General features: G+C 48.3%; 1 protein-coding gene across 1 annotated transcript in view; it reads left to right on the top strand.

Annotated features, from left to right (window-relative positions):
• ITGA1 (integrin subunit alpha 1) overlaps positions 1–26,149 on the top strand; it is a 329,669-nt gene that overhangs the window by 179,832 nt on the left and 123,688 nt on the right. Inside the window, exons 8-9 of the mRNA XM_075342876.1 lie at positions 1,433–1,583; positions 12,206–12,371. Of these exons, the coding sequence (XP_075198991.1) occupies positions 1,433–1,583; positions 12,206–12,371 (317 nt within the window). The remainder of the gene's footprint in view (positions 1–1,432; positions 1,584–12,205; positions 12,372–26,149) is intronic.

The following is a 26,149-nucleotide window of genomic DNA, read 5'->3' as shown; positions in this document are numbered from 1 at the left end:
CCCAATTTTAAAACCAGCCAGATAAAGCCATACGGCTGAAGGCTGGTATTCTTAGGATGGGGAGCTCCACGTTATGGGGAGCCCCCCAGCCTAACAATATCAGTCAGCAGCCGCCCAGAATTGCCGCATACATTATATGCGACAGTTCTGGGACTGTACCCGGCTCTTCCCGATTTGCCCTGGTGCGTTGGCAAATCGGGGTAATAAGGAGTTATTGGCAGCCCATAGCTGCCAATAAGTCCTAGATTAATCATGTCAGGCGCCTCCCCGAGATACCTTCCATGATTAATCTGTAAGTTATAGTAAATAAACACGCACACCCGAAAAAATCCTTTATTAGAAATAAAAAACACAAACATATACCCTGGTTCACCACTTTAATAAGCCCGAAAAAGCCCTCCATGTCCGGCGTAATCCAGGATGCTCCAGCGTCGCTTCCAGCTCTGCTGCATGGAGGTGACCGAAGCTGCTGAAGACACCGCGGCTCCTGTCAGCTCCACGCAGCAAATGAAGACAGCCGCGCGATCAGCTGAGCTGTCACTGAGGTTACCCGCGGCCACCGCTGGATCCAGTGACAGGATCCAAATACGTCACGAACGATGCAGGATGTGCGTCACTTACAACTTGACCCCGACGACGGACTGAAAGATTTATTGAAGCGTGTAAAGCAGGCATTAAGGGGATTGATCCTACTGATTGATTCTCTCTCTAACAAAAAATTTAAAAAAAAACACTTTTCTTCCATTAAAAATAAAAATGAAAAAAATTAAAAAATATTTCATATTTCTGTCTCTTTAAAAGTCCAACCTATCCAAATACAAAATTACCCAGTCAGTAAATGATGTAATGAGAAAAAATAATTGAAATGTCAGAATTGCATTTATTTGGGTGCTGCAACTCGGCAAAAAAAGGCAACGCAAAGCAATCAAAAGCTTTATTTACTCCAAAATGGTATAATAAAGCATCAGCTCACTATGCAAAAAGAAAGCTCCTTTAACTGAAAAATGAAAATATTAGGGTCTGCTCAAAAATTGTTTACAATAGTAATTTTTTTTTTTTTTTTACAAATTTATGAATTTCTTTTTCACCACTTGAAAAAATGCCATACAATTTTGGAGAATCTCATTGAGAAGTATTTTTTACCAAAAAAAAAAGTATAATAAAAAAAATAATGAAAAATAAAAAAAAAATTGTGGACTGCTGGGTTGTTCTGCGATTTCACTGCACATGGATTTTTTTTTTTCCCATTTTCCAGTACATTTTATGGTAAAATGAATGGTGTCTTTGAAAACGACATCTCATCCTCTAAAAACAAGACCTCATATGATTATGATCACTGGGTAACCTTCATCTCCATACCCCCAACATGTGCGAGTCCTGACAATACTGACATGATCACACACCAATACCTGCCATTTGTTGGATATTTCAGAAAAGAAGCATTTAGTGAAGAGAGAGGAGCTCGGAGAGGAGTAAAGAAAGTCATGGTGGTTGTAACTGATGGAGAATCTCACGATGGTTATCTCTTGAAAAATGTGACCGATGAAATCAAACGCGATGGGATTGAAACATACGCAATTGCCGTGAGTATTGTAGAATGACCCGCTAAACTACATGGTCATGTACAATAAAATCATCCATATTTTTCTACTAAAAACTGGCCCCAAAAAATATTTCATCAGCCTTAAAGCACCACTCTTGCAGGGGGGTTTCAGCACTTTAAATGTAAACCCACTGTCCACTGTTCCTGGCTTTCTCATGCTTTCTTGGTGACACTTCAGTCCTATCTTGTGACTGTAACTTCTGACTGGTCGTAAGTCAGAAGTTACATCAGAAGCTCTCAATACAAGTCTATGAGAGCCAGAAAAAGGCTCTTGTAGACTTGTATTGAGTTGTACATACTAGATAAAAAAGGATGCACAAGAAGGGAAAAAAAATGGTAAAATGCTAAGCGAAAAATTGCCCAAGCTTTCCCTGTCTGGAGACCACCTTGGGCTATAAAGACCTGTAATTTTCCATAAGGATGTAATATTTTTTTTTCCTGGTGTAATTAATATTGCTGATATATATCTCATATTTTTTATTTTGTTCCTGTGCCCCTCCATTCCTGAGGTATGGCACTTTCTGAGTATAACGTTTAGTCTTTTAAGCCACGCTGGCATAGTCATCAATTCTTCTCTGTGGGAGGTTTATTGATGACTACTCCTATTTGACAAACAATACTCAATTTATACATTGGGACATATTTCAGGAATGTTGAGGCACAAGAACAATAGGAAAATAACTCCAGAATCAAAAGAACAGGGCCATTTACATTAGGTAAAAAAATTAAAAACTTTAAATTGACAGGTTCTCTTTAATTTTTAGGCTGATCCTGTCAAAATTGCTGGATTTAGCTGATTTAAATGGAATCTGTAAACAGGTTTTTTTCTCCCCCATCTGGGAGCAGCATAATTTTGAGACAGAGACCCTGATTCCAGTGATGTGTCACTTATTGGGCTGCTTGCTGCAATTTTGATATAATCATAGTTTTTTTCTGCTGGAGCTCTACCAGTTTGCCAATTGCTGAGCTCTGTATAAACCTTTCCACACTACTGTGATTGGCTTTCTGTGTACACTTTGCATAGGCAGAAAGCTGCCAATCAGTGGTTGGGATGGGATAATAATAATAATAATAATAATAATATAATATTTATTCACTTATATAGCGCTATTAATTCCACAGCCCTTTACATACATTGGATTATACAGAGATTATGACTATAGACTATATGACTATAGAAGACTACCTGGAAGCACACTAAGTAGTCCTCAAGTGATAATCTCCGACTGATAAAACTGTGCTTTTTATCAAAACTGCAGCAAGCAGCCCAGTAAATTCTCTGTCCCTATATCATTCTGCTCTGAGATTAGGTGGCACAAACCTGGTGGTAATTCCCTTTAAATCTAATGAGTATGAGGCCTTATGCACAAAGCAGAGTTTCTATATAACAAGTTTCTATTTGTACATAGTACACAATCATCAACACCCCTTGTGTCATTATATGGCGCCTCAGTACATACCCACAGTAATAACTCAGCACAAGGCATAATTTATTAACTGTTGGATTTCATTTGACTAACAGGAAAAACACCTGAATTTCCCTGAAGGAGCTGTTCAAATTGTCTCTGCAGGAAAGGAGACAAGCTCTAGCGCCACCTATTGGAAGCAACAATCCTAAAAGTCAAAAGTGGCCTTCTAACAAGCCTTTTCATATGACCTAGGATATAAGCCAGATCAGAATCCCAATTTGCAGACACGGTGTTTCGGGGTGATTGCCCCTCGTCAGTGCAAAGTGTGGGTAACTGATCTGGCTTATGACAAGCTTTATGAGGATCACGGAGGAAGACTATTCTCCTTACGGAGGCCTGACAAACCAGTCCGGCTGTCAGTGGTGAGGGGACTTATAGCTGCAATACAGACTTCTATGCGGCTGTATTACTGCCCGTTTAGTGCACAGCCATGGTACAGTCCAGCCAACAATTAAAAATAAGCATTGGTGGTTGTAGTTGGGATTTCAGATTTTATATCAGTTTATATGTCTATATTTTGTGTTTAAATATGTAATTGGTAAATAACATGGGGTTAAGTATCTATATATATAATTGCCTTATTCTGTCTGTCTGTCTGTCTGTCTTGCTCCAAAATTGTGTCCTTACGGTGACACAAAGCTGATTGGCCGCTGGGCTCGCCATGGCCCCGCCCCCCCGCACGGATAGGCCGCTCGCCCAGGCTGCGCCCCCACACAGATTGGCCGGCCGCTCGCCCAGGCTCCGCCCCCCTCACAGATTGGCCTCTCGCCCCGGCACCCTGCAGGCATTGGCAACTCGGCCACGCCCCGCCCCCCTCACGCAATGCACGCTAGCTCTGGCCCCGCCCCCCACGCATTCCCCGAACCGACACGGTCACGGAGCCACGACTACCAGGTGAGTACTGTACCCCCGGGAGCCCACATCAGCGTACGCCGCCAAACCAGCCGACACATACCCTCGCATTGCTGGGGCTGGCCGGCGTATGCTGGTGTGGGCTCCCGTGCGAGTGGGGGACGAGATACGCTGGTAACCATGGTAGCATAGTTACCAGCGCATCAAGGTCCTGCAGCGGCGGAACATACACACACGCACACACATAACAACAGACACACACACACACACATCACATCACACTCACTCTCACACACACCTCACACACACATCACATCGCATCCACATACTCACAACATCCTGGGATATCACTTGCTTCTCGGCGGCGATACTGTGCTGTGAGCTTCCAGGACCTGCCGGAGGATCACATGGCCAGAAGCATGTGGTATCTCCGGATGTTGTGAGTATAAGCGCGTATGTGCAATATCGTCAATGTGTGTGTGTGTGAGTGTATGCGATCGGGTGTGTGTGAGTGTATGCGATCGGGTGTGTGTGAGTGTGTGTGAGTGTATGCGATCGGATCTGTGAGTGTCGGCAGAGGAGCATGGCGTGCTGGAGGAGGCTGGGAGGAGAGAGGCTGATCCTGGGGAAGGCTGGGATGGGGAGGCTGAGAGAAGAGAGGCTGATGCTGGGGGAGGCTGAGGCTGGGGTAGGCTGGGAGGAGAGAGGCTGATGCTGGGGACTGAAAAGGCTGATGCTGGGGGAGGCTGAGGCTGGGGTAGGCTGGGGGGAGAGAGGCTGATGCTGGGAGGAGAGAGGCTGATGCTGGGAGGAGAGAGGCTGATCCTGGGGGAGGCTGAGGCTGGGGTAGGCTGGGAGGAGAGAGGCTGATGCTGGGAGAGAGAGGCTGATGCTGGGAGGAGAGAGGCTGATGCTGGGAGGAGAGAGGCTGATGCTGGGGGAGGCTGATGCTGGGGGAGGCTGAGGCTGGGGTAGGCTGGGAGGAGAGAGGCTGATGCTGGGGACAGAAAAGGCTGATGCTGGGAGGAGAGAGGCTGATGCTGGGGGAGGCTGAGGCTGGGGTAGGCTGGGAGGAGAGAGGCTGATGCTGGGAGGAGAGAGGCTGATGCTGGGAGGAGAGAGGCTGATGCCTGGGACAGAAAAGGCTGATGCTGGGAGGAGAGAGGCTGATGCTGGGGACAGAAAAGGCTGATGCTGGGGACAGAAAAGGCTGATGCTGGGAGGAGAGAGGCTGATGCTGGGAAGAGAGAGGCTGATGCTGGGATGAGAGAGGCTGATGCTGGGGACAGAGAGGCTGATGCTGGGATAAGAGAGAGGCTGATGCTGCGGGTAGAGAGGCTGATGCTGGGAGGAGAGAGGCTGATGCTGCGGCTAGAGAGGCTGATGCTGGTGCAGCATGGGGGATGGAGCACGATGGGGGGTGCGCAGCATGGGGGATGGAGCACGTTTGGGAGTGCGCAGCATGGCGGATGGAGCACGTTTGGGAGTGCGCAGCATGGCGGATGGAGCACGTTTGGGAGTGCGCAGCATGGCGGATGGAGCACGTTTGGGAGTGCGCAGCATGGCGGATGGACCACGTTTGGGAGTGCGCAGCATGGCGGATGGACCACGTTTGGGAGTGCACAGCATGGCAGATGGAGAACGTTTGGGAGTGCGCAGCATGGCGGATGGAGCACGTTTGGGAGTGCGCAGCATGGCGGATGGACCACGTTTGGGAGTGCGCAGCATGGCGGATGGACCACGTTTGGGAGTGCGCAGCATGGCGGATGGAGCACGTTTGGGAGTGTGCAGCATGGCGGATGGAGCACGTTTGAGAGTGCGCAGCATGGCGGATGGAGCACGTTTGGGAGTGCGCAGCATGGGGGATGCAGCACGATGGGGAGTGCGGAGTATGGCGGATGGAGCACGTTTGGGAGTGCGCAGCATGGCGGATGGACCACGTTTGGGAGTGCGCAGCATGGCAGATGGACCACATTTGGGAGTGCGCAGCATGGCGGATGGAGCACGTTTGGGAGTGCGCAGCATGGCGGATGGAGCACGTTTGGGAGTGCGCAGCATGAAAGATGGAGCACGATGGGGGGTGCGCAGCATAGGGAATGGAGCACGATGGGGAGTGCGGAGTATGGCGGATGGAGCACGTTTGGGAGTGCGCAGCATGGCGGATGGAGCACGTTTGGGAGTGTGCAGCATGGCGGATGGAGCACGTTTGGGAGTGCGCAGCATGGCGGATGGAGCACGTTTGGGAGTGCGCAGCATGGCGGATGGAGCACGTTTGGGAGTGCGCAGCATGAAAGATGGAGCACGATGGGGGGTGCGCAGCATAGGGAATGGAGCACGATGGGGAGTGCGGAGTATGGCGGATGGAGCACGTTTGGGAGTGCGCAGCATGGCGGATGGAGCACGTTTGGGAGTGTGCAGCATGGCGGATGGAGCACGTTTGGGAGTGCGCAGCATGGCGGATGGAGCACGTTTGGGAGTGCGCATCATGGGGGATGCAGCACGATGGGGAGTGCGGAGTATGGCGGATGGAGCACGTTTGGGAGTGCGCAGCATGGCGGATGGACCACGTTTGGGAGTGCGTAGCATGGCGGATGGACCACATTTGGGAGTGCGCAGCATGGCGGATGGAGCACGTTTGGGAGTGCGCAGCATGGCGGATGGAGCACGTTTGGGAGTGCGCAGCATAAAAGATGGAGCACGATGGGGGGTGCGCAGCATAGGGGATGGAGCACGATGGGGAGTGCGGAGTATGGCGGATGGAGCACGTTTGGGAGTGCGCAGCATGGCGGATGGAGCACGTTTGGGAGTGCGCAGCATGGTGGATGGAGCACGTTTGGGAGTGCGCAGCATGGCGGAAGGAGCACGTTTGGGAGTGCGCAGCATGGGAGATGGAGCACGATGGGGAGTGCGCTGCATGGGGGATGGAGCACGATGGGGAGTGCGCTGCATGGGGGATGAAGCACGATGGGAAGTGCACACCTCCCCCCAACACACACACACACACACACGCGCGCGCGCACTTAACAACACACCACACACACACACTGAGAACCACAAACAACTGCCCTACACAGACACCCACACACACAGACAACGCTGCACACACACAACACCCAACACACAAACACCGCGGCACACACAAATATACGCACATACCGCACAACACACACATTGCACAAAACATACCTCCCCCCAAAACACACCACACACACACAAACCGCGCAACACACACACACACAACGCTACAGACACACAGCGCTCCACAAAGAACGCAACACACGCAATACACATACAACACCGCTCTCACCCCCCGCCACACCCAGAACATGTACAGCGCCCTACACAAACACTTGGTAACTACACACAACAACATCTATATATATATATAACAAAAATCATACATTAACTACACAATACGTATATTCTAGAATACCCGATGCGTAGAATCAGGCCACCTTCTAGTGGACATATAAATAGCTATATTATCTAATGCTTCTATTTGGTTCTGTATCATCACCATATTGCAATACAGGACGACTGATAAACAGCATTAAACTGTATTGTTTAACAATTTCATTTATATGTACTTCAAAACCAAGAGACGCACTGTCCACAGCAGAAGACCATGCAGCCGCTAGGTGGCCTGTGAGCTGGGAGGGAAGGGGGGCCTGATGCCGAGTGTCACTAGTCTTCCCCTTCCCCCAACTCCCATTGCTTGTTGCTACAGTTGTTACAGTTTCAATGGCATCTGCATCCATGGCATGTAGATAACACTGAATGAGATGGCGCAGCAGGGAGCTATTAGCTGTATATGGATCTCCTCATACTTTGATGGTGGCTTTATTACTAAGCGGGTGGCTGCTGGAATCCCTCATACTTCCTGTGGGGCACATCCCAGTATCTGGGTTTGGGTTGTAGGAGACATCATATTGGCTGTGGGGCCCTTATATTGCCTGTTGATGCTATGGGGGACATCATATTATGTGTGGGAGCCCTCGTACTGCGCAGGTGGGGACGTAATGGGCCACTCATACTGTCTGCGAGAGACTTCATTTTGTGTGTGAGGTCTTAAACTGTGTGGGCCCTGTGGGGGACATCATACTGTGTGGCAGCTGTGAAAGTCCTCAAATTTTCTGAGGGGCTGTAAGTGACATTATACTGTGTGCGGGGGCTGGAGGCCATCATACTATCTGTACGGGCTGTGGGAAACATCATACTGTATGTGGGGCTCTCATACTGCTAGTGGAGGACAACATACGGTGTGTGGGGGCCTCATAATGCCTGGGTGGTCTGTTTTGCCATTATCCTGTATATATGGGGTAGTGGGGCCATCATACTGCCTGTGGAGGCTAGAGGTCATCATACTGTCTGTGCAGGCTGTGGGAACCATCATACTGTGTGTGGAGGCCCTCATACTGCCTGTGGGGGCTCTTGGACAATCATTCTGTGTATATGGGGTGGTGGGGCCATCATACTGCCTGTGGGGGCTGGGAGCCATCACACTGTCTGTGTGGGCTGTGGGAGTTATCATACTCTATATGGGGGCTCTCATACTGTCTGTGGGGGCTGTTGGGCTATCATGCTGCATATAGGGGGGCTGTGTTTGGCCATCATGCTGTGTTTAGGAGGGGTGCGTGGGCCATCATTCCATGTATAGTGGAGCTATCAGGACCATAATAATTAGTGATGGGTGAACCCACAGATATTCGGGATCGGCAGGCCCAATTGTATTTTTTAAAAAACCTGGTCTGGGGCGGAATTAATCCCAAATATCTGCCCGGACACTGATCCTTATATAAGTCTATGAGGACCTGAACATTGTGCTTTAAAATGGTGATAAAAAGGGCAGGGGGGATTAGATTACTGAATCTCCCACGTGGCTGTAACACTACTTCCGGGTCTGCCCATTATCCTTCATGCATATGCAGTGCTTCCCCCGCCCACTAGCAGTCCCGTCATTTCTGATTGGTTGCATTCAGACAGCACCCCCACCCTGTGTGACAGCGTCTCTGAATGCTTGGAATCACACATTCTGTCTGCATCTTTAATGTGGCGCCCCTGACCTGGTCAGGCACCACGGAGTACTGCACCCATGCTGGGTCAGTACAAAACAGGTAATCCCAAAGGCTGACTAGGGTGTGGACACACAGACAGTAGTAACCAGGACACACACACACGCAGCTTAGAGGGGACCCTTGGGCGGACCCAGGGAGGGGGCGTAGCCCTCGCACCCCAGCTAGTGGTGGGTGTGGGACTGGAGACAGGGAGTTGTGCAGAGGCAGCCGAAGGAGAAAGAGGTGTGGAGCCGCGTCTGGAGGGCAGAGCAGAGGAGCAGGGCCCTGCCAGACACTGCACCAGTCAGTGGCTGCTGGCGGGGGAGAAAGGCTACTCAGCAGTGCCACCTGAAAACCACCTAGGGCAGTAGCAAGAGGTGGCTGAGTAAGTGGACTGCCAGTAGACACAGCCCACATGGGGAAACAGATCCCCAGAGTAGGGGCCCATTCAGTTGGCCTGCCAAACCTGCTGCTGAGGGCACTTTATGCGCCTCACCAACCACACAGAGTCTGCAGCTACAGCAGCAACGAGGGGGCCCATAAGTGACAGAAGGCAAGCAGCCAGAATTACTTGGTCCACGCTGCCCGCAAACGAGCCAGAAAGGGAGGAATGGCAGATGCGACTTCCCTGGGTGATCCCCACAAGACTCCAGGTCGGGGTCACCTCAAAACAAGAAGGGCAAGGAAGGCGAGTCAGCAGTCACCCCTACATCAGCCGAACGGATACCTGGTTCTTCCTGGTTCATCATAGCATCGCCCGGGTTGACTCACAGCTACCATCTGAAAGTGAGTAGAAACCCTGAAAGACATTGCTGTTTGTGTGTGAGTTCTTCTGCGACCTGTGGTACTACACACTTACACTGATCCCTGGGGTGGGGCCAGCCTCACTCTCGGGAGGCCACAACAACTGACTGCATCTACCATCAGCCCCAGAAGCTCCTTAAACTGCAGTGGCGGTCACCCCCTGACCGTAAATACCGAGAGTGGCGTCACGATCCCCATAGAAGTTAATCTGACCTACTCGTGGCCAGAATATTCCCTGGACTTTGGCGTCCCCGAACAGGAACAGCGTTCCTGGGGCGGCACACTATCATTCTGTAAAAATAAATAAATAAAAACATTGCCATAGAGTCTCCTAATATTATGATAAGCAGCACAGATAAAGCATATACTGTGGTTACAAGCTGCAGCCCCCAGCCGTATGCATTACCTTGGCTGTGTATCAACATTAATGGAACCCCAAGCGACTTTTTTTCAATGACTTTAAATAAATAATTTTAAAAAACTATGCACAGTTCCCAACCAATTTTGATACTCAGGCCAGCCATGATAAAGCTAACAGCTGGGGGGCTGGTATTCTCAGGCTGGGGAGACCAATGGTTATTGGCCCCTCCTAGCCTGAAAATAGCAGCCTGCAGCCGTCCAGAATTGTTGCATCTGTGGAGCCGCCCAGGTCTGCATTACCTTCAGGGTCTTCAGGGACTCCACGTGGAGCCACAGTCTGGTCACAGGTAGGTTGTCTTCTTAGGATTCGTGACACCACTCTCGGTATTGCGGTCAGGGGGATTGCCACTGCATATTAGGGGATGCCTGGGGCTGATGTTGGATGCAGCTAGATGTAGTGGCCCCCCAAGAGTGAGGCTAGCCCTAGGGCCAAGTTTGGGTGTGTGGAACCACAGGTCACAGAATAACTCACACGCACTACCAGAATGTCTTTCAGGGTTTTTAGTCATGTCAGGTGGCAGGGTGAGTAACCCGGGCGTAGCTGTGATGCACCAGTAGGGAACCAGGCTCCTTCAGGCTGACTTGTGAGAGTTGCTACTGACTCGCCTTCCTAGCCCTTGTGTTTTTGGGGTGACCCCGACTTGAAGTCCTGCTGGGATCACCCAGGGAAGTTGCTGCTGCCTGTTCTCCCCTTCTTCAGCCCGTCTGCTTGTAGTCTGGACCAGGTCACTCCGGCTGCTTGCCTCTTGTGAGCTATGGGCCCTCACTTTGTCACATGGCTGCGGACTCTGTGGTGTTTGGTGGAGGGTATGAAGTAACCCCACCTGCAGGTTGAGCAGGCCAACTGAATGGGCCCCTGCTCTGGGAACCTGTAACCTGTGCAGGCCTGGTACCTCCCTGGCAGTCCCCGTACTCAGCCACCGCTCTGCACTCTAGCCTCGGGTGGTTTTCGGGCGGCACTACCAGGTGACCGTTCTCCTCTGTCAGTAACCACTGCACGTGCATGGTCAGGATCGCGACAGCCTGCAGGGTCTGCTTCTTGCGACTGCTCTCCCTGAGCTGCACTAACTGACTGGTTCACTACTTCCTCCCTTCTGTGCCTGCCTATGCAACTTAGCAACCAGACTCTCTACCACACCCCTTGACTGGAGATGGAGGCCATGCCCCCTCCTGGATTCCCCAGGGGTCCCTTCAAAGGTCAATGTGGGAGACCTGGTTACTATGCGCCTGTGTAACCACACCCCGGTCAGCCTTCTGGATTACCTGTGTTGTACTGACCCAGCATGGGTGCAGTACTCAGTGGTGCCTAACCAGGTCAGTGGCACCACACATCCATTAGATGTGACAATCTTGGCATTTTACTCAACTCATCCCGATTGCCCTGGTGCGGTGGGGTTAGTGAGAGCTCACAGCTGTCACTTAGCCCTAGATTTGTGATGGGAGGCGTCAATGAGAGCCCCCCATTACTAATCTGTAAGTGAAAAGATATAAATACAAACATCGAAAAAATGTTTTATTGAAATAAAATGCAAAAAAACACCCTCTTTGTCCAATTCATTGACTAATGAGCGGCCCGGGAAGTAGTGCTACAGCCACTTTGGAGACTCGGTAAGTATATCGTTCCTGCATTATTCTCATGGTCAAGGTCATTACATTGGATACTAAGTATCTGGTATGGACCTCGAACTTTACAGTCCGGGCTTGTCCATCACTAATCACCATGTGTGGAGGGCACTTTAGTTGCATCATGCTGTGGGTGATACTATATACTTCGTTGGAGTCCATAGCAACATCATAAGTTGAAAGGGGGGTTCACTTAGGATTTACGCTACGGGGCACTATGAATTCTATGCACTATACTTGTAGGTCCTTAAACCATATCAGTACTAGATACGGTATGTTATGTATTAATGTATAGAATGAAGAATAAAAACGTATATGGATATGTAGTATGTTTGACTTATTAGTGAGATCTGTAATTTACATTCATCTATCATTTTTAGATTCTTGGAAGCTATAACAGAGGTAACATAAGCACAGAGAAGCTGGTCAATGAGATACTTTCCATTGCAAGTGAGCCAAAAGAAAAACATTTCTTCAACGTTTCCGAAGAACTGGCTCTGTCAACCATTGTGGAATCATTGGGAGAAAGAATATTTGCCCTTGAAGGTAATATCAGGTGATATGTACTGCGATCTCGTATTCATCTGCCTATAATCCTGATTCACTTATAATTTACTGACATTCCAAGAAAAGTATCATGTATTTCCTGACATTATATAAAATCTGGAGTGTTGTAAGAAGGAAGATTTGTCTCCAGCTTCATTCTCTGCAGATCTCCGGGGGCTTGTGTAGTATGGTAATTGCAGTTTTCTGTGCAGAAAGGGAAGGTCCTGGGAACTTCACTTTCAGATGAGAAATGAATGAATATATCACAAATACTGAAATTCACCATGGAACATATACTCTGTTACTGCTATACATCTGGCCTGGACCTGATTTCTGCATCCTGGGATTCTTTTACTACATCCTGTCCAGTTAGGTTGTTATTCTTATAATATAATACTCTGGAGCCAGAAAATCACTAAAAAGAGCCTAAAACTGGCTATTCTATTCTAATCAATCTATCTCTCTATCTATTATCTATCTCTCTATCTATTATCTATCTCTCTATCTATTATCTATCTATCTATCTATCGAAGGAATATTTGCTTACGACATTACTATACACACTTCTCCAGGGATTTTATAAAAATTGGCAAGATTTGTTAGCAGGAAGGAGACATGGGAAGGTCCTGGGAAGTTATTTATGAGTTTAGCAAATAAATTTCCATTCACTATCATTTACATTTTCCTGTGTACATGCAGTACAATTTATACCTATATATATATATATACGCTATACTGCATGCCCATAGCAAAAAGTAAATTTTATGTATAATATATATATATAGCATTATGCAAATGTTTGGGTACCCCTGGTCAAAATTACTGTTATTGTGACCCGTTAAGTAAGTCGGAGATTAAATGATCTCTAAAAGGCATAAAGTTAAAGACGTCACATTTCCTTTATATTTTAGGCAAAAAAAAATATTTTCATCTTTCACATTTTAAGAATAACAAGACGGAAAATGGTCCGATGTAAACGTTTGGACACCCTTAGGGATTTGTGTGTACAGATAACTTTGATCAAGGTTTCAGACGTTAATTAGCCTGTTAGGGTTATGGCTTGTTCACCATCATCGTTAGGAAAGGCCAGGTGAGACAAATTTCACAGCTTTATAAAAACCCAGCTTCCTGTAACCTTGTGCTAAAAGACATCAGCCATGGGTTCTTCTAAGCAGCTGCCTAGCACTCAGAAAATAAAAATAGTCGAGGCCCACAAAGCAGAGAGGCAAATCTGAACCCCTGCTTCACTGCAAAAGACCTTCAGGAAGATTTAGTTGTGTTACATTGTTCTACTGTTCAGAGACACCTGCACCACAAATATGGCCTTCATGGAAGAGTCATCAGAAGAAAACCTCTCCTATGTCCTCACCATAAAATTCAGCATCAGAAGTCTGCAAAAGAACATCTAAACAAGCTGGTGCATTTTGGAAACAAGTCCTGTGGACCGATGAGGTGAAAATAGAACTGTTTGGCCACAATGATCAGAGGTATGTGTAGAGAAAAAATGACACAGAATTTTAGGAAAAGAACATCTTGCCAACCATTAAGCATGGGGTTGATAAATCATGATTTGGGGTTGTGTTGCAGACACTGGAATGTGGAACAATTCATGGGTAGAGGGAAAAATGAATTCACTGAAATTTCAACAAATTCTTGATGCAAAAGTAACTATCTGTGAAAAAGCTGAAGTTGAAAAGAGGATGCCTTCTACAAATGGATAATGATCCTAAACGCATGTCAAAAGCCACAATACATAACCTCAAAAGGCACAAGCTGAAGGTTTTACAGTGGCCTCACAGTCCCCTGATCTGAACATCATTGAAGATCTGTGGCTAGACCTCAAAAGAGAGTGCATGCAAGACGACACAGGAATCTCACAGAACTGGGAGACTTTTCCAAGGAAGAATGGATTAAACTCCCTTATAGAAGAATTAAAAGACTCTTGGCTGCTACAAAAAGCATTTACAAGCTGCGATATTTGCCCAAGGGGGTGCTACCACATACTAATCATGCAGGGAGCCTAAACTTTTTCATCAACCCATTTTCCTAACTCCCCTATGACCTAGGACGTACCTATACGACATAGGTTGTATCAGTCGCTTTAATGCGGGCTTGCTCAGCGAACCCGCGTTATTCCATGCACATATCTGCTGATCTGAACAGCAGACATGTGCAGCTAATAGAAGCAGGTGAATAGGAGATCCACCCCGCACCTGTTAACTAGTTAGATTGCTCTGACAGCGCAATAGAATGCACTCTGGGGGAGATGGCGCCATTCCCCGCCACCCTCATGGCGATCATGGATGGCCAATAGGCAGTCATGACAGCATTGGGTCAGCTGATGACCCCTGTCACTCTCATAACTCACTTCCTATGAATACCGGCAAAGCAGCAACGTTCACAGGAAAACAGCACTTCTGCTATACAGAGGGATGCTGATGCTGATGCTGAAGCATCGCTGTGAACAGCAGAAGTGATTAGTCAATTGTAGCTTCAAGACTCCTAAAGAGACTAGTAAAGTCAATAAAAAAATGTAAAAAGCTTTTAAAATTGAAAAAAACAATCTAAAAGATTAAATCACCTGTCTTTTGTCACATTGATAATAAAACAATAAAAAAAATACACATATGTGGCATCGCCGTATTCAGAAATGTCCTAGCTATCAAAATATAAACTCATTTAGGGTTCATGCGCACGTAACTGCAGAATATTCTGCAGCGATTTGACAGCACAAGTGCGCGTCAAATCGCTGCAGAAAGACTGCAGAATGAATGCAGTTTTTTTGTTAAAAAAAAGCCAATTTCATGCGCTCGGGATGCTCCACCAAAGACAGAGTGGGAGCTGCATCCATAGCGCACGGAATAATTGACATGCTGCTTTTATGAACGCATGGATTTGGGTCAAAATTTTAGCACTCAAATCGCTGCGTTCATAAAAGCTACGTGCGCACGTCTCATGCAAAATCTACATAGATTGTGCTGGGGACGCAGGACGCATGCATTTACACTGCAGTGCAATGCGCAGCGTAAATGCATGTGAGTATGCAACGTGCGCATGAGCCCTTAAGCTGATTGGTGTCACGCTCCCCGGGTCCCCTGCGCTGCCCTCCGGCTCACCTGTCACGCTTCCCGGCTCCCCTGCCTCGCTTCCCGGCTCCCCTGCCTCGCTTCCCGGTTCCTTGGTCCGGTCACCGCCGCTCCCCGCTCTCCAGCATCCATTGCCAGCACGTCCCCGGCGTCCTGGTCCCCGCTCCCGGCGCCCGTCGGCTTCTCAGCCCCAGCCCAGCCCTGCTGCTTCCTCCTCGCAGCTTCCTGCTCTGGCTTCTGGCACTCGGGCCGCGCGCATGCGCATTAGGGCGCGCGCGCGGTCATTGACCCTTTCTTAAAGGGCCAGCGTCCATTAACAGGAAATGATGCAAACAGGTACAGGGTATAAAGGGGTTTAATGTCCAAGGGGGCGGGGCCTGATCTTCGTGTTTCTTAAGCTAGGAGTCAGGTCTCCTGGTATCTCTATGATATACTCACCTATCTCTCTTGTAGAGCCGTGCCTGCCTCGCCATCCGGTCCTGCCGAATCTCGAACCCCGAACGCTGTCCATCTGCCATCCTGACAGTCCGTACCATCTCGGATCCCTGCGGTGACCCGTCATCTCGCTCCGAAGGTTCCGGACCCCGCCTGACATCTTCTCGGCTTCCGAACCTGAGCTACGTCACCCGGACTACCATCAGTGACTCCGTGGTCCCAGGGACTTCTCCGTTAAACTCGTATGCACGGACTGTTCTGCTGCCTATAGTGCTCCAGCTACCGGACCCCTTACCACCATCTAGGAGTTCGGCCCAGTGGATCCACCTCCTGGGTCTGCCCATCCACCTGGCCCTGACAGTAAGATCAGGCCATGGATCCCGCTGCAGCACTAGCAGCCGTACAGGAGGAACTCCAACGCCAGCGTGAGACTCAGACCAGCATGCTGCAGTTCATGTCTTCTGTGGACGCCCGCCTGAACACGCTACAAGCAGCAGTTGCGTCTTCAACATCCCGGGCTTCCACTAGTCAAGCCACGGCTCCAGCTCCCGTGGCGACTTCTTCAGATACTTCCAGACTTCGTTTGGCCTCACCACCCCGGTACGCCAGAGACCCCAAGACCTGCAGGGGATTCTTAAACCAATGCTCCCTCCATTTCACGCAGCTGCCGCATTTGTTTGCCTCCGACCAAGCCAAGGTCGCCTTCATCATGTCCCATCTAGAGGGTGAGGCACTGGCGTGGATGAACCCCTTGTGGGAGAAGGGGGATCCTGTGACCACGAACATCCAAGAGTTCCTGCAGGCATTCCGTGGCACCTTTGATGAGCCCGGACGCGCCTCCGCGTCTGCTTCGTCTCTTCTCCGGTTGCGTCAGGGGACTCTGACGGTGGGTCAGTACGCAGTCCGGTTTCGCACCCTGGCTTCGGAACTCGGCTGGAACAACGAGGCCCTAACCGCCGCCTTCTGGGAAGGACTCTCGGGGCAAATTAAAGATGAGCTGGCGGGTCGTGACGTACCGACCACCCTGGATGCCCTGATTGCCCTAGCGACACGAGTAGACATTCGCTTTCAGGAGCGAGCCAAGGAAGTGTCCCGTGAGAGACGTCCGGTACAGCATTCCTCTCCTCCGCAGAAGCCCTCCGTACTTCAGTCATCGACAGCTGGGGCCCCCGTCCACGAGCCCATGCAGATCGACCGAGTGCGGCAGTCTGAACAACGTCGAGCAGAGCGGCTCGCCAAGGGTCTCTGCTTTTACTGCGGAGAGGGCACACACCTGCTACGCTCCTGTCCAGAGAGGCCGGGAAACTCCAAAGCCTAGGGTTGGTAGGAGAGGCCACCCTAGGTGCTGGGACTCTCTCAGACCCGGTTACGTGGACTGTGCAAGTCACAACGGGAGAGACGCGGTTCACGGCTGAAGCATACCTCGATTCCGGGGCAGCAGGCAATTTCATCCAGCAGGCCACGGTGGACAAGTACCAGGTGCCTGTTACTCCACTCGACAAGCCCCTAGTGATTGCCTCTGTGGATGGGAGACCCCTCTCTGACACCATCTCCTGGGTCACCAGGCCGGTCGAACTGCGTATCGGTGCCCTGCACACCGAGAACATCGCTCTCTATGTCCTTCCACACATGTCCCATCAAATCCTGCTGGGACTTCCCTGGTTGCGGACACACGAACCATCAGTCAGCTGGGGCACTGGCGAAATCACCCGATGGGGCTCTTCGTGCCATGAGAAGTGTCTGAAGACCATACAACCCATCCGACGGCCTCCGGTTCCAGAGAACCTACCGGGACTGCCCTCGGCCTATTGGTCCTTCGCAGACGTCTTTGATAAAAAGGAATCTGAGGTACTTCCGCCACATCGTCCTTACGATTGTGCCATTGACCTGCTCCCGGGAACAACACCACCTCGAGGACGGATATATCCTTTGTCTCCAGCCGAAACAAGAGCCATGTCTACTTACATCACAGAGAGCCTGGCAAGGGGATTCATTCGGAGATCCTCCTCTCCTGCTGGAGCAGGCTTCTTCTTCGTGAAGAAGAAAGAGGGCGACCTACGCCCATGTATAGACTACCGGGGATTGAACCAGATCACCGTGAAAAACAAGTACCCTCTGCCGCTCATCCCTGAATTGTTTGACCGGCTTAGGGGAGCTCGTGTGTTCACCAAGCTGGATCTTCGGGGTGCTTACAATCTGGTACGCATCCGCTCTGGGGACGAATGGAAGACTGCCTTCAATACTCGCGATGGGCACTATGAATACTGCGTGATGCCCTTCGGCCTGTGTAACGCCCCAGCCGTCTTCCAAGAACTGGTGAACGACGTTTTCCGGGACCTTCTCTACGTCTGTGTGGTAGTGTATTTGGATGACATCCTTGTCTTCTCTCCGGACCTCCAGACCCACAGAGAAAACGTACAGCTGGTTCTACAAAGACTGAGAGAGAATCGTCTGTACGCCAAGTACGAGAAGTGTGTCTTTGAGCAGTCCTCTCTCCCCTTCCTGGGGTACATCATCTCTGATACCGGACTGCAGATGGATCCAAAGAAGGTCTCCTCCATTCTCAACTGGCCTCCTCCTTCTGGACTGAAGGCAATCCAACGTTTCCTGGGATTTGCCAACTACTACCGCCAGTTTATCCCACACTTCTCTGCTCTGACTGCTCCTCTCTCCGCTTTGACCAAGAAGGAGGCTAATCCAAAGGACTGGTCACCTGCGGCCGACGCCGCGTTTGGCTCTCTGAAGCAGGCCTTTGCTTCCGCTCCTGTGCTCCACCGTCCGGAGTTAAACCGCCAGTTCACCTTGGAGGTGGATGCCTCCTCCTCGGGAGCCGGAGCAGTGCTCATGCAGAAGTCCTCCTCCGGGAAGATGGTGACTTGCGGTTTCTTCTCCAAGAGCTTCTCAGCGCCTGAACGCAACTACACCATCGGTGACCGAGAGCTATTGGCAGTCAAACTGGCTCTGGAGGAATGGCGCTACCTTCTGGAAGGAGCAGTGTACCCCGTGATTATTTACACGGACCACAAGAACCTGGAATACCTGCGGTCCGCTCAGCGACTGAACCCACGGCAAGCCAGGTGGTCCTTATTCTTTGCCAGGTTTGATTTCCAGCTCCATTTCCGACCTGCGGACAAGAACGTACGTGCTGATGCCTTGTCCAGGTCTTTCATGCCCATGAAGCAGGAGGAGGAGACTACCCAACCCATCATCTGTCCTAGCAAAATCATTCCGGTGGCCCCTGTCACCCTGGCCCAGATACCGCCCGGGAAGACCTATGTCTCTGAGACTGACAGGCAAAAAGTGTTACACTGGGGCCATGCCTCGAAAACAGCCGGTCATGCTGGTCAGAAGAGAACATGGAGCACGATCGTACGTCACTACTGGTGGCCATCTCTTCGCACGGACGTCGCTGCTTTTGTCTCTGCCTGCTCCTCTTGTGCCAGGAACAAGACGCCCAAACACCTGCCATATGGCCGTCTTCTGCCTCTGCCGATACCCTCAGTTCCGTGGCAACACATAGCGATGGACTTTATTACGGACTTGCCATTGTCCTCCGGACACACAGTCATATGGGTCGTGGTGGATCGATTCTCTAAAATGGCACATTTCGTCCCTATGACTGGACTGCCCTATGCTCAGGAACTCGCGGACGCCTATATACATCACATTTTCCGCCTGCATGGCTTTCCATCACACATCGTATCCAACAGAGGAACTCAGTTCACCTCCCGCTTCTGGAGGGCGCTCTGCAAACATCTGGGAGTGACTCTGGACTTTTCTTCTGCTTACCATCCTCAGTCTAATGGCCAAGTGGAGAGGGTCAATCAAATCTTGACCTCCTTCTTACGTCACTATGTCAACGCCCATCAAGACGACTGGTCCACGCTTCTTCCTTGGGCTGAATTCTCCCATAACCACCACATCAGTGAGTCGTCCTCCAGCTCCCCCTTCCATGTCGTTTACGGACTTCAGCCCTCCGTCCCATTGCCTGTATCCCCTTCTTCGGATGTCCCTGCTGCCGATACTGTAGCCCGTGACTTTGCAACCATTTGGGACTCTGTCAAGGCGTCCCTTGGGCGTGCTTCCCTACGGATGAAGAGACACGCAGACAAGAGACGTCTGGATCCTCCGTGTTTCTCTCCTGGAGATCTAGTCTGGCTTGCTTCCAAGTATGTCCGATTGAAGATACCATCCTACAAGCTGGGTCCTCGCTACATCGGGCCGTTTAAAGTCCTCAACAAGATCAATGAGGTCTCCTACAAGCTACAGCTCCCGGCCACGATGAGGATACCCAATTCTTTCCACGTCTCCCTGCTCAAGCCGGTTGTCCTTGGTCCCTTCTCCGCTGCTGCCAGTTCGGCTCCTCCTCCTATTGCCGATGACGACATCTATGCGGTAAGGGATATCGTGGCCATGAAGACCGTACGGGGTCGACAGTTCTTCCTGGTGGACTGGGCAGGGTATGGTCCTGAGGATAGGTCCTGGGAGCCCCAGGAGAATGTGGGTACTCCGCTGATCCATGCCTTCCTGTCCCGGTTGCGGGGAGGGGGGCGTGGGGGGGGGGGTACTGTCACGCTCCCCGGGTCCCCTGCGCTGCCCTCCGGCTCACCTGTCACGCTTCCCGGCTCCCCTGCCTCACTTCCCGGCTCCCCTGCCTCGCTTCCCGGTTCCTTGGTCCGGTCACCGCCGCTCCCCGCTCTCCAGCATCCATTGCCAGCACGTCCCCGGCGTCCTGGTCCCCGCTCCCGGCGCCCGTCGGCTTCTCATAAAGGGGTTTAATGTCCAAGGGGGCGGGGCCTGATCTTCGTGTTTCTTAAGCTAGGAGTCAGGTCTCCTGGTATCTCTATGATATACTCATCTATCTCTCTTGTAGAGCCATGCCTGCCTCGCCATCCGGTCCTGCCGAATCCCGAACCCCGAACGCTGTCCATCTGCCATCCTGACAGTCCGTACCATCTCGGATCCCTGCGGTGACCCGTCATCTCGCTCCGAAGGTTCCGGACCCCGCCTGACATCTTCTCGGCTTCCGAACCTGAGCTACGTCACCCGGACTACCATCAGTGACTCCGTGGTCCCAGGGACTTCTCCGTTAAACTCGTATGCACGGACTGTTCTGCTGCCTATAGTGCTCCAGCTACCGGACCCCTTACCACCATCTAGGAGTTCGGCCCAGTGGATCCACCTCCTGGGTCTGCCCGTCCACCTGGCCCTGACAATTGGTATAGGGTGTAGAGAGAGAAAAAATTAAAACTCCAGAATTACTTTTTTTTTGTTTCTGCAACATTGCATTAAAATGCAATAAGAGGTGATCAAAACATCTAACCAAAAAACATCAGCTCAAGACGCACAAAATAAGCCATCATTGAGCCTCAGGTCTCGGAAAATGGCGACAAAAGCGTTATTCTTTTTTTTTTTTTACAAATTTCTGAATTTTTTTCACCACTTAGATAAAAGTAAGACTATACATGTTTGGTATCTATAAACTCGTACTGACCTGAGTAATCATAATGCTAGGTCAGTTTTACCATATAGTAAACATGGTAAATAAAATGAAAAAAGAAACAATAATGCAATTGCACATATTTGCAATTTAACCACACTTGGAATTTTTTTCCCTTTTTCCAATAAACTGTGTGGCAGAATGAATAATGTCATTCAACAATTCAACTCATCTCACGAAATTTGATTTGAAGCGGCTGTCCATGCTCGGCGACCATCAAACTTAACTGAACTGGAATTGTTTTGTAAACAGGAATGGTCAAATATACCTTCATCCAGGATCCAGGAACTCATTAAAAGCTACAGAAAGCGACTAGAGGCTGTTATTTTTGCAAAAGGAGGATCTACAAAATATTAATGTCACTTTTATGTTGAGGTGCCCATACTTTTGCACCGGTCAAATTTTGTTTAAATGCGGATTGCACATTTTCTGTTAGTACAATAAACCTCATTTCAATCCAGAAATATTACTCAGTCCATCAGTTATTAGATATATGAAACTGATATAGCTGTTGCAAAAACCCAAATTGTTATAAAGAAAAAAGGTTAACATTAATAGGGGTGCCCAAACTTTTTCATATGACTGTATATTGGTTTACCTGAAGAAAATAACCAAGTGAGATGAGAATATATTTGGTTTTTATTAAGTTGCCTAATAATTCTGCACAGTAATAGTTACCTGCACAAACAGATATCCTCCTAAGATACCAAATCTAAAAAAAAACCACTCCAACTTCCAAAAATAATAAGCTTTGATATTTATGAGTCTTTTGGGTTGATTAAGAACATAGTTGTTGATCAATAAGAAAAAAAATCCTCTAAAATACGACTTGCCTAATAATTCTGCACACGGTGTATATAGTATGCACACCGTAGGTGTGTATGTATATGTATGTATATATATATATATATATATATATATATACTCAGATTATATAATGTGATCTGCACATTTGGGTTAATTCTTGAGAGGTTCTCCTTCATGAGGGGCTGATTTGTTCTTTGCGGTGGTTTGTTGTCGTGTTTATAGCAGTAGCCATTCTCTGGAGCTTTTTCCCACATGTCCAGTGGAGAGGCTCTGAGAACGTGGAGTTTCATTCTTCTCAGGGGCGCTGGTAGATTTTCTTTATTTTTATTGAAAATGCTGAACCTCATGGATCCTGTCTGTCAGAGGAAGTGTTGTGTCCCCACCAGCATTGTGCAGACTTTTCTTAACCTCCAGAGCTTTACAGCTCAATACCAGATGCACCCGCACCCACATCTGTATTTATTGCTCTCCTCTGTAGGACACTGTTATAGCAGAGATGACTTTGTCAATTGGTGCAGTTCTGTGGTTTTCCATAGGACGTCTGTTAAATTCTTTGCATTTTCTTACTTCCTCTATAGAAAAGCTACTAAATGACAAATACAATATGACAAATACATTTTTATATTTTAAATGTCACAGGGATTATCAGTGCTAGCGAGACATATACCAGCATCCACCTATGTCAGAATATGAGCTCTGACTCCAGACCGAGGGTCTGTAGAGCCAGACTATACATTTCTGCTATTGGCATCCTATCACCTTACACAGCACCTGAAGACACCTCCATATAAAGTACCGTACACCAAAATATTATTTTTATTTGTTTACTTATTAATATAGTGCCATCATGTTCTACAGGGCTCTACAGACATTATCAATACTAATAATATCCTTGGGAAAGTAACACAAGTCGACACTGATTTTTTTTTTCTTAGCGACTTCTGTTGGAAGCCCCAAATGAAGCCTCTGTTGCAGAGTTCATCAAATTTTCTGAAAATAAAAAAAAAGTTGACTTTTTTTGTAAATTACAGCCACCATGATGGAACCCAAGAGAATCTGTTATATACCAAGGTGATCCATCAGGTGCCATTGCCAATTCCTCTCTGGACTGAATTCTGTTATTCTGGTCTTTATACTGAAGAGGAATAATAAATTCTTAATGGAACGCTCCAGTGATTTTTTTTTTTTGTTATTTTGCCATACCATTGTCTATGCAGCGTGTGTTGCACTACTTACTGGTCATCGACTCCTGCCATTTTCAGCGGAGTGCTCAGGCATCACGTGAATGCATCTGTAATGTGCTGGATAATAATAAATAAATAGTAATAATAATTTCATTTATATAGCACCAACATATTCCAGAGACATGTACAAACAATAAAAACAATACACAGTAACACATAGTTCACCAGTTACAGGAGGAGTGAGGGTCCTTGCTCGCAAGCTTACAATCTATGAGGAGATAGTGGGGCACAGTAAGTACAACGTGCTTGTTATGTACAGTCCAGGCATCATAAAAATAAAAAGTTGTAGGATACGATCTTAGGCCAAGATATGTCAGTGTGGTCCCCAAATGCTACTGGTTGAATGAAGGATGTGGAGGCAGATGAATAGAAAGGAGCAGATTATGATTATTGTTTAGAAAGAGGGAACAGGGGATTGTTAGGTTAGTAAGTTGAGGTGCTTAAAAACATGGGGGCTGGATATTATTTGGATTATTTGGGGTAGTGCATTCCAGAACACTGGTGCAGCCCAAGATAAGTCTTGGACATGGAGGTGCGAGGTTTGGAATATGGACGATGTTAGTCTTAGATCAGTTGCAGAACAAAGGGCACGGATAGGGTGAAATGCAGAGATGATGGAGAAGATGTAGGGCAGTGTGGAACTATGAAGATCTTTGTGGGTGAGAGAGATAAGTTTGTATTCTTTAGTGGATGGGCATTCAGTGTAATGACTATAGTGAGGAGGAACTGGTGATCCATTGTGTCAAAAGCAGCCGAGAGATCCAGAAATAATAGCAGTGATTAGTGGCCATTGGAATTTAGTAATTTAGAGGGTCAAAATAGGAGTTCAGTCGAGTTGATTAAAGGGAAGCAATCACCAGGATTTTCCTATATAAGCTATAGCCAGTGCTATACTGGCACTATCAGGCTGATTCTATACATACCTGTAGTGGTCAGCTCAGATGTTTAGGTTTTCAAATCCAAGAAAGTAAAGTCTATAAAATTAGCAGCTTTTTGATTGTCATGAGCAAAGGAGCAGATAATCTCTGGGTGGGTATTCATATGGATTCCCGCCCCCCTGCCTGTTGTTCCTGTCTCTCTCTCTCTGTTCTCTATGGTAAGTAGTGATGGGTAGTTCGTGAGTGAGTAGTTCAAAATGAACTAATCTTCAGAGTGAACTAGTTCATCTAGTTCACCATCCTGACAGAGATTAGTTCATTATGAACTAGAGTGGGAGGAGACAGACAGTGATCCTCATACAGCTCCAGGAGATCCTGCTCTCACACTTGAAGGTAGTAAAACACTAGCACACATCAAATACAAATATAATAGTAATAATAATATTAATAAAAACTGAAATTGCACAGTAGACAGACACAGCTCATATGTGTGTATGAGAGAGTTTTTCTGTGTGTGGTTTATGCCCCTCACCTGTCTGTGTGATAGGATCAGCCTCCTGTAGAGGATCAGCCTCCTGTAGAGGATCAGCCTCCTGTAGTCTAGAAGATCAGTCTTGCTAAAAACTTTACCACTGTCTCCTGTTCTGTTCTCAAAATGGTGAATGCTGAACTGCTCCTCAGCTCCCTCATCCACATTCATTATGAGTCAGTACTCTACACTACCACATGGGGCGCTGCTGGGCTCAGTGAGATGCATCAGATTGAACTAGACTGTCCTGAGTCATTCTCAGTAGAACATTTAGTTCAGCAGCTCATCTAGTTCATCTAGTTCACAGGTCACATGATGCATTTCCTGTCAGCTCATAGGACAGGGTGGAGAGAAATACTGAACTAAACAGCAGTGTGAGGAGACAGAGAGTGATTCTCTACAGCTCCAGGAGGCTCCTGCCCTCACACTTGCTCTTTATAGCTCCTGATGCTGGAAAAGAAGGGAGTAACACTATACCACACATCAAATATAAATATAATAGTAATAATAATATTAATAAATACTGAAATTGCACAGTAGACAGACACAGCTCATATGTGTGTATGAGAGAGAGTTTTTCTGTGTGTGGTTCATGCCCCTCACCTGTCTGTGTGATAGGATCAGCCTCCTGTAGAGGATCAGCCTCCTGTAGCCTAGATCAGTCTTGCTAAAATCTTTACCATTGGCTCCTGTTCTGTTCTCAAAATGGTGGCTGCTGAACTGCTCCTCAGCTCCCTCATACACATTCATTATGGGTCAGTACTCTACACTCTACACAGGGGGCGCTGCTGGGCTGAGTGAGATGCATCAGACTGAACTAGACTGTCCTGAGTCATTCTCAGTAGAACATTCAGTTCAGCAGCTCATATAGTTCATTTAGTTCACAGGTCACATGATGCATTTCCTATCAGCTCCTCAGGATAGAGTGGAGAGAAATACTGAACTAGATGAACTAAATGAGCTAATCTTTTGAACTAATCTTTTCAGTGAACTAATCACCAAAATGAACTAGATTTCCCATCACTAATGGTAAGTATTATACAAACGATTCACTTTGCTAAAGGACCTGTGTGAGGTCATACCCATGTGACCTGATATCCAGCTTTATTGGCTGAGGCCTCGCAACTTCTGGTCACATGGTTATGACCTCACACAGGTCCTTTAGCAAAGTGAATCGTTTGTATAATACTTACCATAGAGAACAGAGAGAGACAGGAACAACAGGCAGGGGGGCGGGAATCCATATGAATACCCACCCAGAGATTATCTGCTCCTTTGCTCATGACAATCAAAAAGCTG

Source organism: Anomaloglossus baeobatrachus, chromosome 1 (genome assembly GCF_048569485.1).
Source record: "Anomaloglossus baeobatrachus isolate aAnoBae1 chromosome 1, aAnoBae1.hap1, whole genome shotgun sequence".
Lineage (NCBI taxonomy): Eukaryota > Metazoa > Chordata > Amphibia > Anura > Aromobatidae > Anomaloglossus > Anomaloglossus baeobatrachus.
Note: the sequence above shows the minus strand (reverse complement) of the source record. Positions and strands in the feature narration are given on the sequence as shown.